The sequence below is a fragment of the Cetorhinus maximus genome, chromosome 26, assembly GCF_964194155.1.
Source record: "Cetorhinus maximus chromosome 26, sCetMax3.hap1.1, whole genome shotgun sequence".
Classification (NCBI taxonomy): domain Eukaryota; kingdom Metazoa; phylum Chordata; class Chondrichthyes; order Lamniformes; family Cetorhinidae; genus Cetorhinus; species Cetorhinus maximus.
In genome coordinates this window covers 2,233,394-2,251,486 of record NC_135904.1, presented here as the reverse complement: position 1 = coordinate 2,251,486, position 18,093 = coordinate 2,233,394, and the positions used below count along the sequence as shown (strand labels likewise).

The following is an 18,093-nucleotide window of genomic DNA, read 5'->3' as shown; positions in this document are numbered from 1 at the left end:
CTGCTTCAAATTGGTCACAGAGCATGCAATTGTCTCACCCAGGGCTCCATTTCACAAATTAAACCTAAACCTCTGCATCGTGACTGAGGACTTTGGTTGAAAATGAACCTTCACGAGGTCCACCAATTCATCGAAATTCTTCGAATCTGGGGCACTGGGTGCTGTCAAACTTTTAATCAGGTTTTAATTAAGGTTTTGCTCCCACAAGTACTCAAGAGGATCGCTCTCCTCTTCTCTTCCCCCGTAATCTCGTTCGCTTGAAAAAAGAACGTTAGGCGTTCTATGTATTGAGACCAATCGTCTGTGGCAGGTTCAAAAGGATCAATTCTCTCAAATTGTGGCATTTTGAGAGGGAATAACTTCTTCAATTCTAACAGAGCTCGCTACTTACAATCACTGGGTGATGTACAATGCAAATTTCTTTCTAACTTGATTTCTTCTGTTCAATCCAGTTTTATCCTCATTGTCAGTTTGTTGTAGGGTGGCCAAGTTGTGCTATTAATGATTGAGTTGATTGCAGACACTTCATGGGTGGAAACATTAAGTTTATTTAAAATATACTCAGCAACAACTACATGTGTGTTTTTAACTCCAACTCTATCTCCACACTGACTGCTACTCTCCTATTGGTTACTACAGATCATGTGATCTTGCCTAACAAATATTATTCTTAATTACATAAACTCATAATTACTACAAGGAACAATGTTGATTTTTTTTCTTTATTCTTTCATGGGATGTGGGTGTCATTGGCGAGGCCAGCATTTGCTGCCCATCCCTAATTACCCTTAAACTGAGCGTAGAGGGCAGTTAAGTGTAAACCATTTTGGTATGGGTCAGGAGTCACATGTGGACCAGACTAGGTAAGGACAGCAGATTTCCTTCCCTAAAAGGCATTAGTGAGCCAGATGGGTTTTTACAACAATCAATGATAGTTGTCATGGTTACCATGGTACTGAGACTAGCTTTATATTCCAGAATTATTAATTGAATTTAAATTCCACTAGCTGTGGTGGAATTTGAACCCATGTCCCCAAAGCATTAGCCTGGTCCTCTCGATTACTACTATGCCACCTTCTCCCCCGCATTTGACATTTGGCATTGGCATTGGGAGAAATTTATTGACAGATGTTTATGACCTTCTGCTTATACATTTCCATCAAAAATGACCCTAAATTCCTACCCTGAAAAGGCAAGACTGTTTGAAGCAGCTCATTGCCTTTTGAGAACTGCTCCAAAAACTGTTCATAGTTACATACATCGCAGAAGGAAGCCATTCAGCCCATCATGCCTGTGCCAGCTCTTTCAAAGAGCTATCCAATTAAACCAATTCCTATATTTCTACATAGCCCTGCAATTGTTTCCTTTTCAAGTATATATCCAGTTCACTTTTGGAAATTACCATTGAATCTCCTTCTAAAACCATTTCTGGTCATGCATCCCTGCTCAAGGTAACGCATTGCTCAAAAGAAATTCTCCTCATCTCCGCCCTAGTTCTTTTGCCAATTGTGTTTAATCTGTGACCTCAGGTTGCTGACCCTCCTGATAGTTTCTCCCTATCAACTTTACCAAAACCCCCCTTAGTTGTGAACATCAATATTAAATCTCCGCTTAACCTTCTCCACCCTAACGAGAGCGATCCCAGTTTCCTTAGTCTCCTCATAACTGAAGTCCCTCATCCCTGGTACCATTATAGTAGAATTATTCTGCACCCTCTCCAAGGCCTTGACGTCTTTTCTTAAGTGTGGTGTCCAGAATGGGACATGGTACTCTGTGAGGCTTAACCATGATTTATAAAGGTTTTTCACAGCCTCCTTCAGAGATGATTGTGACAGTGTAACTATGACTTTTGTCACTCTCTGTAGACTCTGAAAGATGCCACAGTCTCTGCACGGAAAGATTTCCAGCGAGAGGCAGAGCTCCTCACCAACCTTCGGCATGAGCACATCGTGAAGTTCTACGGCGTCTGTGTTGATGGCGATCCTCTCATAATGGTCTTTGAATACATGAAGAATGGAGATTTGAATAAGTTCCTGAGGTGAGTGCATTGCCTACACGTCTTGAGAACAGCAATGGTGCATGACAGATAAAAGATAGCCAAGAATATCTTTAGGTAATTTTGGGAGTTGCTAATTTAAATTTTTTCAATGCCTTACGTTTTCTAAATTCTTAATTGTAAGCTTCAAGATTAGATAATAGGTTTTAATTTAATTGCAGAATGTACAGCTGGGGTTAAGTTCCACAATAGTTCCATTGATGTAAATGTATTTCAGTATCTCTGTTCTAAAAATGTAGTTGTTTTTCCATGATTCATTTTATTAAGTGTTTTCATTGTGTGCCTATGAGACTCTTACAATTAAGTGGAGGGTGGGTGTTACTCCAGGAGATTGACTGAAGTGGTGCCCACAGTGACGGCAAATCCTGACAAATCAGGGAGAATCTGGTGATGTAAATTAAATAAGTGGCTTAATGTCCATCCAAAACACTCCTCATTACATTATTTGCAGCTTTCACCCAGCAGGCTCAGTCTTTAGTCAGTTTTTAATGCCTTGCTGTCGTTGACAGTCATTATCCAGCCATTTTGCGATCAGCTTAAAAACTATGGTGGGAGTCACCATGATGAAAATCGGCAGATCTTTGCTGGTCAATATAAAGAACTCGGGCCCTGGGATTTGGGTTGGCCTTGCATGATCGCTTCTCGGCCTTTTGGCTAAGATCAAGTGTTGCAGGGGCGACACCATGGTCCTGCCAAGGCAAGGTCGGGATGGAAGGGCGATAACCAATCGCAATTCAAATCCATACCGTGGGTTACCTATCACCGTCCGAGTCACGGTGAACCACAGCGAAGGAGGATCACCTATGGATCGGGGCTTCTTCACTAGGAGGATCCTGTTGAAGGCGTGCGGCTTCCAAGCTCCGGAGATCTTCACCCTGCATGACTCCCGCAAAGGTGGTTATTTTGACGTGACGTTCAAGCGGGTGGCAGACTGCGTCCGTCTCCTGAGGGTGTTCGAGGAGAAGAGAGACCTGCCGGAGATGAAGATCCTGACGGCGGAGCTGCACTTTTCTCTGCCGTTGCAACGGGAACGTGTGGTGATGGTGCATGTGTACAACCCCTTCGTCCCTGTCGCCGACGTGGTCACCTTCCTCACCAGGTACTTCGATAAGGTGGGGAGCGGCACCGAGATTCGAGACGACTTGGGGATCTGGACAGGCAAACGCCTGTTTAAAGTCACGCTAAAGACCGATGGTAAGGGAGCCATTTTCCACCCTCCTTCCAGTTTCGCTATCGGGGGAAACCAGGGCTACCTGGTCTACGCTGGGCAACCCAAGCATTGTCGCTCATACGGCAAGGCTGGTCATGTGGCGGCCAACTGCAGCGCCTCCCTCTGCAAGATCTGCAAACAGGAAGGGCACCAGACAAAAGACTGCAAACAGGCCAAGTGCTGCAACCTGTGTGGCGAGGCAAGTCACCTCTACAGGACCTGCCCCAAACGCTGCCGTACTTACGCACAGGCAGCCAAAGCCGACCAGGGGGAAGCAGAAGAAATGTTCCGTGTCACTCCAACCACCAAGGCCCCCAGGGAGCTCAACGGGACAAAGGAGGACACAGAGAGAGACAAGGTGGAGAAAGAGATCGAGGCAACAGAGAGCCAATCAACAGCACTACCCCCTGAACCTCCCAGTCCTCAGGACAGCGAATCAATGGAGGAGGAGGCAGCAGTGGAAAAGCAGCAGGGGGAGTGGCGGACGGTGAAGAACAAGAAAAGTAAGAAGGAGCGAAGAAGAAGCAAAGGCACTTCCCAGAGAAGCGGCAAGAGGCGTCTCCCATCCGACACGGATGACAAGGGCAGCAGCTCTTCGGATGATGAAGTGCCAGGGCGGCACCGACAGAAGAGGCGGCAAAGCTCCAGGGTGTTGGAGGACGAGACACCCGAGCTCCAGAAAATTGGAGACAACAAGGAGACCAGCGCACCCCAACTTTGCCTGCAACCTGAGGAGGCCAGTGCACCACAGCCCCTGGAAGCTGGGAGCAGTGAGGCAATCATCGCACCCCAGCTCCAGGAAGCCGGGAACAGCAACACCCCAGAGGGGGTGAGTTTTGGAGAAGCTTCTCCAGCAAAGGTCATCTCAAAACCCGCTCTCTACGTGAACCTCCAGATGCCACCGGAGCAGAACACGGCCAAGGAGATCTACCTCAGCCCATCCAAAGTGAAGGAATTTGAGCTCACTACGGGTATGAAGGAGCAGACTAAAGGTCTGGGACTCTCAGAGACAGTGGGTTTGGTAGGAGAATAAATGCTTTAAAATGGGTTTAAAGATTGTATCCATAAATGTGCGTAGCATTAAATCTACTACGCGATGTGTTGCGACCTTGGACTACCTAGCCAAGGTCAAAGCTGACCTGTTGTTTCTGCAGGAGTGTGCGATACCGCACCTCAGCTCCTACAGGCAATGGTCACGATGGTGGTCCCACGGGCCATCGATCTGGTTGGGCGGAAACGACTCTCGTTCCTCCGGCCTGGGTATTCTGCTGCGGGGAGGCAACTTCACCATCTCCGAGGTTAAGGAGGTGGTGGGCGGGCGACTCCTCGTAGCAGACGTAATGTACAAGAACGCTCCACTCCGGTTAATTAACGTGTATGGCCCGGCACAAGGGGCTGAGCGGCTGGAGGTTTTTCAGCAGCTCCCACTGCTGCTGGCGACCTCCAGGCCAGTCATTCTGGGCGGTGACTTCAACTGCATCATCGATGCGGCTGGACGATCCGGCAGGGCCGGCAGCAGATTGGACGCTACGTCCAGATCCCTGATGGAAACAGTTAAGGATGCCAAGCTGCACGACGTCTTCAGCAACCCTGCAGACGGAGCGCAGCGTAGATACACCTGGTCGCGGCCAGACGGGTCCATTCGTTCCAGGATAGACTTCCTGTTTGTGTCCCGTGCATTCACAGTCAGATCCACCGAGGTCAAGCCGGTGTTCTTCTCTGACCACTGCCTCCTACTGGCGGACTGCCACTTGGAGAAGGACCTGAGGGTGGGCAGGGGGGCACGGAAGCTAAATGTGCAACTGCTGACCCCAGAGAACATTGAGGAGCTCAAGAGGGATTACAAAGGTTGGAGAACCGTGAAACCCCTCTTTGAGTCCCTGACACACTGGTGGGAAGCGATCAAGGGAAGCATCAAGAGGTTTTTCATCCTCAAAGGCACCCAGAAAGCTAGAAAGGAACAGAGGGAAATGTCCCGACTCCAGAAAAAGATGCAGAATCTGCTGCGGCTGCAGTCGATGGGGGTCGATGTCAAGGAGGAGCTCCAAGAGGTGAAGGGCCAGCAAGCCTCGCACTTTGCCTCGGAGGCCTCCAAGATCATCTTCCGTTCCAGAGTCCGCTCCGTGGAGCAGGATGAGACGTGCTCACGTTTCTTCTTCCAAAAGGTACACAGAGAGCGCTCTGTGATCAGCAGCCTGAAGGAAGAAGACGGCTCAGTAAAGTCATCACGGTCCGACATTCTGAGGATCAGCAAATCCTTTTATGCCGGATTGTATGACGTGAAGCCCACGGACAGCACGGCCTCCCAGTCCTTCCTGTCCTCTATCACGGAGGTCTTAGACCACAGTACGCGGGAGAGCCTGGACAAACCGCTAACTCCTGATGAACTGACTAAGGCCCTCGAGTCCTTCGAGAAGAGTAAAACCCCCGGAAGCGACGGCTTGCCGGCGGAGTTGTATTCGGCTCTGTGGGACTTGATCGGCCCAGACCTGCTAGGAGTGTACGAGAGTATGCTCCTGGCCGGTAGTATGTCAGAATCCATGAGGAAAGGCATCATCACCCTCATCTACAAGCACAAGGGGGAAAGGGAGGAAATTAGAAATTGGCGACCCATTTCACTGTTGAATGTGGACTATAAGATTCTGTCCAAGGTCATCGCCAACCGGGTCAAATCCGCTCTGGAATTGGTGATTCACCCTGACCAGACCTGCTCTGTGCCAGGCAGGAAGATCTCTGACAGCCTGGCGCTGCTCAGGGATACGATTGCCTATGTACAGGACAGGGGTGTGGATACCTGCCTCATCAGCTTGGATCAGGAGAAGGCCTTTGACAGAATATCGCACACCTACATGGGGGATGTGCTCTCCAAAATGGGGTTTGGGGAGGGAATTCGAAATTGGATCCAACTGCTCTACACTAACATCAGTAGCGCAGTCTCAATCAATGGGTGGGAAACAGATAGCTTTCCGATTAAATCTGGAGTCAGGCAGGGCTGTCCTCTCTCGCCTGTCCTTTTCGTGTGTTGCATAGAACCCTTTGCCGAGTCCATCAGGAAGGATCCGGGCATAAGAGGAGTGACGATCCCAGGCAGTGGAGGCACTCAGGTAAAAGCCTCCCTGTACATGGACGACGTCGCCGTCTTCTGCTCGGATCCGCTGTCGGTGCGCAGACTGATGCACATCTGCGACCAGTTCGAACTGGCCTCGGGAGCCAAGGTAAATCGTGGGAAGAGCGAGGCCATGTTCTTTGGGAACTGGGCTGACCGATCCTTTGTCCCCTTCACTGTCAGGGCTGACGGCCTGAAGGTGCTGGGGATATGGTTCGGAGGGACCGGGGCATGCGTTAGAAACTGGAAGGAGCGAGTGGCTATGGGGAAAAGGAAACTGGGCATGTGGGAGCGACGCTCCCTCTCCATTGCGGGAAAGAACCTGGTCATCAGGTGTGAGGTACTCTCGCTGTTGCTGTACGTGGCGCAGGTCTGGCCCATTCCAGACTCCTGCGCGATGGCGATCACTCGAGCCATCTTCCGCTTTATCTGGAGGTCGAAAATGGATCGTGTCCGCAGGGACGCGATGTACAAGCCTCTAGATAAAGGGGGAAAAAACGTGCCCAACATCGCCCTCATACTGATGGCCACCTTTGTGTGTGGCTGCATCAAGCGGTGCGTAGACCCTCAGTACGCAAACACCAAGTGTCACTACGTGCTGAGGTTCTACCTGTCCCCGGTGTTGCGAAGGATGGGTCTAGCCACGCTGCCGCGGAACGCTCCAAGTAGTTGGACCGTGCCGTACCACCTGTCCCTGGTGGAAAAATTTATGCAGAAAAACACCTTTGACCACAAGTCCATCAGGCAGTGGTCAGCACGTAACGTCCTAGAGGCCCTGAGGGAAAAGGAGAGGGTGGACCCTGTGGGATGGTTCCCCGAGCAGACTGTCAAAGTCATTTGGCAGAATGCCTCATCGCCAGAACTTTCCAACAAGCACCAAGACGTAACTTGGCTGGTGGTGAGAAAGGCCCTCCCCGTCAGATCCTTCCTACATGCCAGGAGGCTCACCCCCTCTGCACGTTGCCCTCGAGGTGGCTGTGGTGGGGAAGAGACCGTTGTTCACCTCCTTGTGGATTGTGCCTTTGCAAAGAAAGTCTGGAGAGAGATGCAGTGGTTGCTGTCGAGGTTCATCCCGAGCAGTTCTGTGACACAGGACTCTGTGCTCTACGGGCTGTTCCCAGGGACACACACCGAGACAAACATCAACTGCAGCTGGAGGATCATCAACTCGGTGAAAGACGCGCTTTGGTCTGCCCGAAACTTGTTGGTCTTCCAGCGCAAAGAGTTGTCCCCGACCAATTGTTGCGGACTGGCACAATCCAAAGTCCAGGACTACGTGCTGAGGGACGCACTAAAGCTTGGGGCAGCTGCCGCAAAGGCGCAATGGGGAAGGGTCGCTGTCTAAGACCTTTCTACCACAGCGCACCGAGAGACTGGGAACTGTTTAGAGCCCCTCGGGCTGTACAGATCAAAATGAAAGGCTGTAAATGATTGTAATATTGTTTGTACTGATGCACCTGGTGATACATCTTGTAAAAGTGTAACCTGGATTGTACCCTTGTAATGTTGTTTTTGAAATGGTTTGGAATGTGAGTGAAGATATTTTATGAATAAAGTATATTTTTACAAAAAAAAAAAATATTTTTCTGATGATACTATGGGCTTGGATACTATGTCCAAGCCTTCCTGACCCCACAGAGAAAATGTTTACCTGACTTGTTTACCTCCACTTTGTATCTGCCAGATTTGCTCAGCAGGCTTACCTTCTGCCATGGTGCGGCTCGGTTAGATCATTAAAATTGCATTGACATCATTTTTAAGTGACGGGCTCCCGATTTGTATGTATGTCTGAGGCCCACACCTGAGCTGGATGGGCTCAGCCAACAAAAAGACAGCAGTGGTAAAATACCCACAGGGGTGGGAAGTAAGCAGTTAGTGTAGCATGACCCATTCTACCAGGTTTCCACTGGATGGAAGGAATTAACATTCCCCTAACCTTGCAGCCTTTATTGTATCACGAACGCGGTGCACGTACACCTCAGAATTGATTGTGAGTATCCATTGTAAGCAACTAAGGAAATTGGTTAAAAATAGAGGCAGAAATGGAACATTGTACATTATATATAAAGCAGCAGAGCTGAGTAATTTAATTTCTGCTCGCATTGAATGTTAAATTTGTTTGTGGTGCAGCTAAGCATAAATATCAACTAAATTTTCCCCAACACTTATTATCTCTTTGCTGTGGGTTTGATGAAGTTTGACAGCAACTACAGAATGTCTCAGTGCCAACATCTGCTCAACAAGGAAGTGTTCCAGGAGGATGTACTTGCTTCATTTTATGTTTAAATTTATTTTCACATTGCAGTGGCAATGCTGTGGATTTCATTCGCTGTATTGATACGCAGTGGAAGAGATTTGCCATCACTGAGGCGCTGTGTTGTGAATTTGTCCGGCTGAGCGCTTTCAGCCTCTTGCCATATTTAGCAATATTCCAAACAGAAACCAGGCCGGGATTTTCCGGTCCGGCCCGCGATGGGAATGGATGCGGGCAGGATGGAAAATTTGACGGGCCAGCCCACTTCAGGCAGGAATTTCCAGCCCCACGACGGGAGGGATCAGAAAATCCCGCCCTTGTTTTTGCTGATTTTCTCCAAATTAACCTTGGGTTTTTGGTCCAAGTTTTCTCTCCTCCCAGATTTTCTCTTGGGTTTTGGCAGATAGAACTTGAAAAATTCCCAGGAAACCTAGGTTTTTACATTGGCAACATAAATGGACCTGGATGATCCTTACCTATTATAAGTAATATTTCCCTACGAAATGGCTCCTTAATAATACAATTGGAAGGATTGAATAGGGAGCATATATTGAATAATTACTCTTTGAGGTGCCATCACCTCTCCTCCCACTGTTGTCGTTGGTCATTCAGGGCATAATCCTTTCCAATTAATAGCATTCAGCTTCTTGGGGTCCTTCTATCTTGGACTCTAGGCATGGGACTTGGTTCTTAGAAGACTGTAGACACACTCTGGTATTTGCTTAACACTTGTTTATTAGTACTACATCTAAACAGGCTACAGAGTAGGCATGCTGCTTCTAGGCATGATTCCAACCACTCCATCGAGAGTCTAACACAAGACTGACTGGTGTCAGTGGTACAGCATCATCTATTACATACATTAGCATTTCCCATCTGTTAACCCTTTATACTATAGTCAATTTTTTCTCAACTTGGAAAACGAGCCACTGGTCATTCAGAATCTGGTCAGGCCCCAACCCATTTGCTTCCCCGCTGTTGTATTATGGATTTGTTTGATGTCTCAATTATGAGATCTTGAAACTTGAATATTTAAACATGAACTGTTTATTGTTAATCTTTAACTATTTACAAATTCCAGTTAATGGCATGCATGGTGCTGGTAACAACTGTCAACAACTGTCATCAATTACCTCTGGAATGTTCTCTGAGCCTAATACCATGTGACTCTATACATCATACAGTGGGAGGTGCTATTCTCCAGTCACATGTTAACCCTTGCTCTGCCGAGCACCTCTACACCACAATGACATGCGGACACTACAACATCATACAACATCTTCCACCCTTCTCACCTCACCAAGCCAAATTTAAGTATGAAAATTTGGGTCCTAGACCTGTTTTTGTTCACCAATTGCAACTTTTAAGAAGAAATAAATTGGATGAAGAAGGATGAGAGGAGGTGCATGTGGAGCATGAATGGGGGCATAGATCAGTTGGGCATGATTCTCTGCTATATGTTCTACATGACTAAAGCAGCGCCTGGATGTCGAAAAGCATCAGCATTAAACTGAAAAATGTCTAATGCAGTCACTAGTGTGGAATGTTGCACTCTATGGATATGTGAGCCGGAGAATGAGAGAAGGAGAACAGCTTTTGAAACATGGGTGTAACAGAGGATGCTTGGAATGAGCTAGATGGGCAGAAAGCCAAACGAGTGGGTTAGATCAAGAGTAGAAGTTCAGGAATCAAAATGGTTGCTCAGTACAGTACAAGAGAGAAAGATAGCCAAGTACGAACATTGGAAACAAAGACCCGACAGCCTTGTCTGAGCAACAATTGAAGGAGAAATTAAGAGTAAAAACAGAAGAGGAAGAAGAAAAATCAGATGGATGGATAACATTGAAACATAGATTTAGGAAGGCTTGAAAGAAGCCAGAACAAAAAGCAAGATGATGCCAACGGCTCCACTAAGGCTATGATGACAATGAATGAATAAACAATTCTATGTAATTCTATTTAAAATTGGGCGAAGTATGGAGAGTGCATACCAGTCTCATTTTCTCTAGACATTGAAAGGACCACTGGCGACCTCTCCCAAGAGGCAAGCTTTTTTTAAAAAAAAGAATTTTGTGTTGCTTTAAGAAACAGACAGGCTACCTAAGGGTCCCAAAAGGTCTTCTGACCTGCTACAGGCCTGCTCTGGTATCACTCCCCTCCAGGCCCCCCTCAACAACAAGCAGCTGCGGGCAATAGCCAGTCAACTGTACTGCTGAAGAAACCAGTGAGCATTGATATAAATGAGATGGAAGTCCGATAAGCTGAAAAGGCTTAAAACAAGTAAACCTCTAGGGACAGTTGACGTTTATCTCAGAGCATTGAGAGAGAACAGCAAGGAAATTTTGCAAGGTACTGGCAATCATTATGGCAGGGTCAATGGGTTCTGGGAGGTATCAGCAATTTCCAGCATAATGCGGGCCAGGATTTTCCCGTCGGCAATTTGGGGGCGGGGCCCACTCGCCGACAGGAAAATGACGCAGGATGACATCGGGAGGAACCTCTGACATCATAATGGTCCCTTTAAATTTTCAGGAAGGCAGGCGTAGAGCGAAATCAGCTGTCCGCCCGCTGACCTGTCAATGGCCAATTAAGGCCATTGACAGGATAATTAAGATTGTTAAAGACCTGCCCGTCCAACCTCAAGGTTGGCGGGCAGGCCAGGAGCCCCAGCGGGCTTCTGATAATACATGAAACCTCATCCACTGGCGGGATGAGGTTTCATGTCCGTTTTTAAAAAGTTTCATAAAGTTAATGTGTTTCTTATTAACATGTCCCATCTCGTGTGACATTGTCACATGAGGGGGACATGTTAATAATTTTAATATTTTTCTATTTTTGATGTTTTTTTTTACCTGTCAGTAATCTCCCTGGGACAGCACTTAGTCTCAGGGAGCAGTGAAACAGCGCTCTCTGACAGATGGGGAATCCCTCCCCACCCTGCACAGGAGGCGCATAGCGCTTCGCGTCGGGGATGCCGCTGGGTGGGCCTTAATTGGCCCGCCCACTCAAAATGGTGGCAGGCCCCGTTTCGGTGGCGGGGGTCGGCTGTCTGCCCACCGCCGAGCCGGTGGGGCCCACCCGCCCACCAAGGGCAAAATTCTGCCTGCGATGTCTGTATTCAACAAGCATCACACAACAGACATGGGCAACTAAAGACTCCTTAATCTTCAGTTCTATGTAAAATGGTTCAGGTCTGGAATGCACTGCCTGGAAGTGCGGTGGAGGCAGGTTCAATCGAGGCATTCAAAAGGGCATTAGATGATTGTTTGAATAGAAACAAGGGTACGGGGAAAAGGCAGGGCAATGGCGTTAGGTCATAATGCTCATTTGGAGAGCCGGTGCAGACACAATGGGCTGAATGGCCTCCCTCTGTGCTGTTATGATTGTGTGAATTATCAGGAGGATGAGTACACATCACTTAATAACATGGCTTTAACTTGCAACGACCCTGCCTGGTCAATCTCATCGATCTCTTCCAGGAAGTGACAGCCTTTGTGTTAAAGGCTATAACATGGTGTATTTAGACTTCCAAAAAGCATTTGTTGAAGCTGCACATGAAAAATTGCTAAATAAGTTCAGAATTACCAAAATAAGAGCAAACCTGAAAATGGATAAGTAATTGGCTGAATGTTGGATACAAGTGAAAAGACAAACCCCTTGGATCTGCTGAAATTCTTTGAAGAGTTCACTGAATTCATGGATCAGGGCCTTCTAGTGGCTATCATTTAGTTAGACTTTCAGAATACATTTAATTAAGTTCCACAAGCGAGGCTTTTAAAGCTCATCAAAGTTCCTGCAAATATTGACAAATTATTTAACTGAGCTGACAGCTGACTTGGAAATAGGGAGCAGAAGATGGTGATAAATGAACAACATGTCCTGCTAAAGGTAATGGTGTTTGGTAATTATTCAGAAAAGAATATTTGCAATATAATATAATTTGCTGTTGACTCCACCCCATATGGCCAGATGACTAGTCTCAAGGAGATTGATAGCAAATTAAGCAAATTTATTTAATTTCAAAAATGCAAGTAAATGCAGAAGCTAAACAAGGAAGGCAGATGGATTTTAACATTGATAAATGTGAGGTAATTCACATAGAAATAGCTAAATTCTTCTTGCACTTACTAATGCCGAATCTGAAGGCTTACCCACTGACCCATCTTACAATAAATAAACCCATACAAGCAGCAGATTAGCAAGTGCTAGTTACCCATACATCACTGGGCCTGCGCTGGGCATAATGTAGATAACTTAGATTACAACAATTCGTATTTATATAGCGGCTTTAATGTAATAAAATGTCACAAAGCACTTCACCACTTTGCTTTGTAGAGCAAAAATTGACATCAAGCCACATAGCACATATTAGGTCAGATGACCAAAAGCTTGTCAAACAGGTAGGTTTTAAGAAGTATCTTAAAGAAGGCAGAAGAGGTAAAGATGTAGGGGGGAAATTCCAGAACATACGGCCCAGGCAGATGAAGGCATGGGCAGCAATGGAGAAGCAATAAATCAGGGATGCTCAAGAGGCCGGAATTAGAGGAATGCCGATATCTCCGAGAACTTTGGGGCTGGGTGGGATTACAGAGATAGGCAGGGGTGAGGCTATGGGGGGGGTTTGAAAACAAGGATGAGAGTTTGAAAGTCAAGATATTGCTTAACCAGAAGCTAATGTATGAGTATAGGACTGATGGGTGAACAGGACTTGATGCAAATTAGGACACAGTCAGCAATGTTTTGAATGACCTCAAGCTTACAGTGAGTGCCGCAGATAGTCAGGGAGCTGCCATGTTGCTTTAATCCTTCGCCAGTCTCGGGGTCAGCAACTCTTCTCTCCACTATACAGCCTCAGTGGTTGACTTCTGGGGGAAAAATGGATAGCTACACATATCTGGCTGATGACCCATGTGAGGAACCCATCACAGAGGCATAGGTGAGGCACAACTGGAATCATATTACTACCTCAATCAGAATAGAGCTAGCCATTTGCTTGCTCAACATGAAGTTCCACTGCCTTGACTTATCTGGAGGCACCCTTCCATTCGCCCCAGCAAAAATCCTCCAGATTGGAATGGTATGATGTGCCCTGTACAACTTGGTGCTTTGGAGAGGACTGGGGCTGGTCACCCTGGAGGAGGGGGAACATCCTAGTGTGCCATTGATGCCTACAGTCACAGGCTTGCTTACCTGAGAAATCCGCGATGCCCTCACCCAGGCACACTTCGCCCGAGAGGTCTGCTTGCTGCATTGAATCCCTCCCACGGAGATCCTGCAAATACTGCCGCCATTGTGAGCTCTGCAGGGATCACATTAAATAGAGATTCCTTGTTGCTAAATTAGTCGCATCGTCCTGCCCATCAGCCTGCCTGCCCTCCCTGATTGGTCGGGGAACCCAGAAATAGGCTGCTAATTGGTTTGCTAAAGAAAAGAGCATCACAAGGCGTGTAAAGTCAGGAGTCAGGTTCACGACCCAGAAATTTCCCATAATTGCAGCAGGGACTAATTGGCGATAAGATTCCAACCCTTTGCCTCCCCAGTGTAATCCTTTGTTTACCATTGTCAATCTTTATTTTCTGGACATAAGTCCTTTCACACCCTAATGTTTGCTCTTTGTTTTCCAGTATCAATCCTTTGTCTCTCCGTTGTCAATCTTTTGTTTCTCTGATGTCTCTGGCTCCAAATGAATTACTATTATGCAGATACTGCATTCTTCATAATTTATGAGAGTGACTTAGAGATCATTGGTAGAAAGAATTTAGTTTTACAACAACTCGACTTTAATATAGGGGCGCACAAAAGGCTCAGTTGAAAAAGTTGTAAAATCAGCTACTGGATGTTACTGTTCTCGCAATGAAAACCTTCAAACAATTTTTGGAAGTGTTAAGTTGTAAATGTGTTTCCTGTGCTGCAAGGGTTGTTTAGTCTGATTGATGAGGGAGATTTAGAGTGGGACAGAGAATGCACCAAGCAGCAACCAAGCTGCCAGTCCCCCATGTCCGCTCCAGAGTAAAGCCTGTTCAATCACAGTTCAGCATCATTGGCAGGCAATTTTAAACAATGTTTAAACAATAATCCCAGAGAATTTGAGTTCAGTTCACTAAAAGAATTGTTGGAAATACCTGTCGGGTCTTCTGTTCCTGTGTCTAGTGAACCAAAGTTTTCTGTTCACAGTGAAAGTGCTTCTACACATGCACACACCACACTCAAATACATATATTTTTTAAAATGTATTCTTTCATGGGATATGGGCATCGCTAGCAAGGCCAGCATTTGTTGCCAACCCCTAATTGCCCCTGAACTGAGTGGCTTGCTAGGCCATTTCAGGGGGCAGTTAAGAGTTAACCACATTGCTGTGGATCTGGTGTCACATGTTGGCCAGACCAGGTCAGGATGGCAGATTTCCTTCCCTAAAGGGCATTAGTGAATCAGTTGGATTTTTATGACAATCGATGCTAGTTTCATGGTCACCATTACTGAGATTGGTTTTCAATTCTAGATTTATTAATTAAATTTAAATTCCACCAGCTGCTGTGGTGGAATTTGAACCCTTCTCCCCAGGGCAATAGCGTGGGTCACTGGTTTACTAGTCCAGTGGCATTAAGGTATATATAAGGCCGTATAAGCACATGTACCTACTCATTACAAACACACATAGAAACCCATACAAATACATACAGAAATGTAGAGACTGTAAAAAATGTCATCATCTTCTGTGGGCTCCCTCATCACCGGGGATTCCGATCTGGATCTGCGCGGACATCCACAGGACTGGAAGCTCATATTGTCATTGTTAATGCCAGGGGAGCTTCTGCAGCTGTGCCATCTCTGTCCTTCCCCTGGGCACAACGGATGCTGCAAGTTTGAGTGGATGGTCCCCAGAACAAGTTGCACTTCATTTCGGCGCTTGCCTCCCATGTGGGCAGGTTGGCTGCAGTATTCTCACAAAAGAGGTGGTTTGCAGCGCAGGGGTTTGCAGAGCTTTCAGGGTGAAGTGTGCCTGGATGAGGGCATCGCCAGTTTCTCACCTTTTTCGGGTGTCCTTGTATTATTTGTGCTGATCAACTTGACGTTATTTGCCCTGAGACAGTTCCCAATTGTTTTGGGATTCTGTAGGCATTCAGGAAGGAGACATAATCTGGCCACCTAAACTGAATTTTCTGGAGGGTGGTCTCCATGTTGTTGAGCCCAGCATCATGAAGGACCTTTTTGTGATTTTGTCCTACCATCAAATTCTCATGATGGACATCAGGTGCTTTGGCAGAAGAGTTCTAGTGCTTTGATGTAGCACCTATTGCAGACCCAGGATTTATGCACATATACATACACCAGCACATGTACAAACACTCACATACATGCACTCATGCACTGATATATAAATTCACATGCACAGACTCACTCATTCACATTTGCTTAAAATGCATACTCACATTCACATCACAAATACGCACTTTGCACACTGGCACTTATACGTATACAAAGATTCACATAGATACCTCCATTCAGGTACTATGGTGGAATTTTGTTAACTTCCCAAAAATGAAGAGATTTATGAAGCAACATACATTATGCCAGTTTTCCCTGTGGTTTGGTTTTGACTTGTCTGTTCAATGATAGAATATAAAGCTGCTTATGGCATTGAGTGTACAACAAGGGTTTAGAAAGTACACTAACATTGATGCTTACCTTAATATTTCCTCTCACCTGGGGAACACTGCTTCACTGAATTACTTCAAGAAAGGGCTGGACTTGTTTTTGGATGGGGCAGCTCATATAACCTCATATAAAACATGGGTACCTCGTAACATTAATCAGGGCCATAATGGTCTGCTATGCTGGATATGCTTGCCTAAGTGGAGGGGTGACTTGGGTAGGTAGAATTTTCCAGATTCCACCCCACCCCGCCACTAACCACTCCCCAGCCCCCCCACCGCCCCCCACCCCCCACAAGCCCCATACTTGCCCTGGATTGTTAATATGGTTTTCTGCATCTCTCAGCAGATTACATGGTTTTGGGTGAGGCGGGGCATGTCTGTAGTCATAATTGTTGAGGAAGCTTGGAGGTTTCAGTAGGTCTTGTCAAGTCTGTCAATAGATTTGTAACCTATAGGGAAAGGGGATGGAAACATAAGGACATAAGTACAGGGGTAGCTTCTTGAGCCTGTTCTATCATTCAGTTAGTCATGTCTAATGTGTATCTTAACTCCATACACCCACCTTGGTTCTGTAATCCTTAATACTATCATGGCAGAATGTATGTGTTTCCTTTCACTGCCCGTGATTAGTATGTTTGTGTAAGGGGAATGTGTTTTCCTTACGCTTGTGTTGTGTGCCCGAATTAAATAATTCAGCAGCAAGCTTGTGTGAGTTTAAAAGTAAAGAAAGTTATTTATCCTCACACATCCCAAATTAAATGCAACATCCCACACAGACTGTCACACGCATAAAGATTAGGTACGGATGAAGGTAATATAGTATTACAGATTATAACAACTCAGTCTCCGATTTACGCGTGCGTGCGCAAACCTCCGCACTCACCCTCCTGCCGCGCCCCACCCCGGCAGCGCTCAGCGATGTAGCGCATTTCACGCTTGCTGTCCATTAATTGGCCAGCCAGCGTGAAATCGATGTTGGAACCTGATTGTCCCAACTGTAGAGGTAGACTATAGTTTCTTGGATGGTCTCAATGCTTTGAATTTGAAGCGAGGGATTGGTAAAGCGAAGGATTCTCAGTAGGTTGTGAGGTTTCTTGTAATTGAATTTCTAGGAGTTTAGTTCTCAGGTGAGCTTTAACTGTAGCACGTTTGGGAGTCCTACTCTCTCTTTAGGATCTCCCACTTTCAATGTATTGCTGTTTATTAACTTTGCTGCTTGGATGACTTTCAGGTAGTTCCATGGCTTTTGGCAGAACATTGTCTACAAACAGCTTCTTACTGATTTAAAAACAGACTGAAAAATGGTTCCCTCATCATGTAACCTCCACCAGTTCAAAGTCCTCTTTCCAAACAAAGGGTGGTGTGTCTGTTGCTTCCAATCATCATATATTGTCATTTCACACCTTGAGATTTCCCCAGTCTAATTTGGATGAGGGAAACTATCTTAATACAATGGAAGGCTGATCGGATCCATTCACATCCGTTTTACACACATTGAGTTTCTACGGGCAGGGTTTTTACCTCAGACGGGCGCTGCCAGAAAAGCTGTCGCAAAGCTGACTGCCGCCCGCGATCGGGCCCCAACACCGATTTTACGCTGCTGGCCAATTAACGGGCAGCCAGTGTGAAACCCACACTACAACACTGAGCACTGCCGGGGTGGGGGGGGCGGGAGGAGGGCGAGCACGGAAGCTTGCACATGCGCTCGGGGGTGCGCACACTGAAAACTCCCTGAGGCTCTGTCACATGAACAGGGACATGTTATAAATTACATCTCAACATTTTTTTCTTTGTTTTTAATTCCTGTTGGAA

At 46.5% G+C, this 18,093-nt stretch overlaps 1 protein-coding gene across 2 annotated transcripts in view; it reads left to right on the top strand.

Annotated features, from left to right (window-relative positions):
• LOC144668216 (NT-3 growth factor receptor-like) overlaps positions 1-18,093 on the top strand; it is a 658,117-nt gene that overhangs the window by 580,349 nt on the left and 59,675 nt on the right. For both annotated transcript variants that reach the window (XM_078529980.1, XM_078529981.1), the window contains exon 14: positions 1,866-2,038. In XM_078529980.1, coding sequence (XP_078386106.1) covers positions 1,866-2,038 — 173 coding nt within the window. The remainder of the gene's footprint in view (positions 1-1,865; positions 2,039-18,093) is intronic.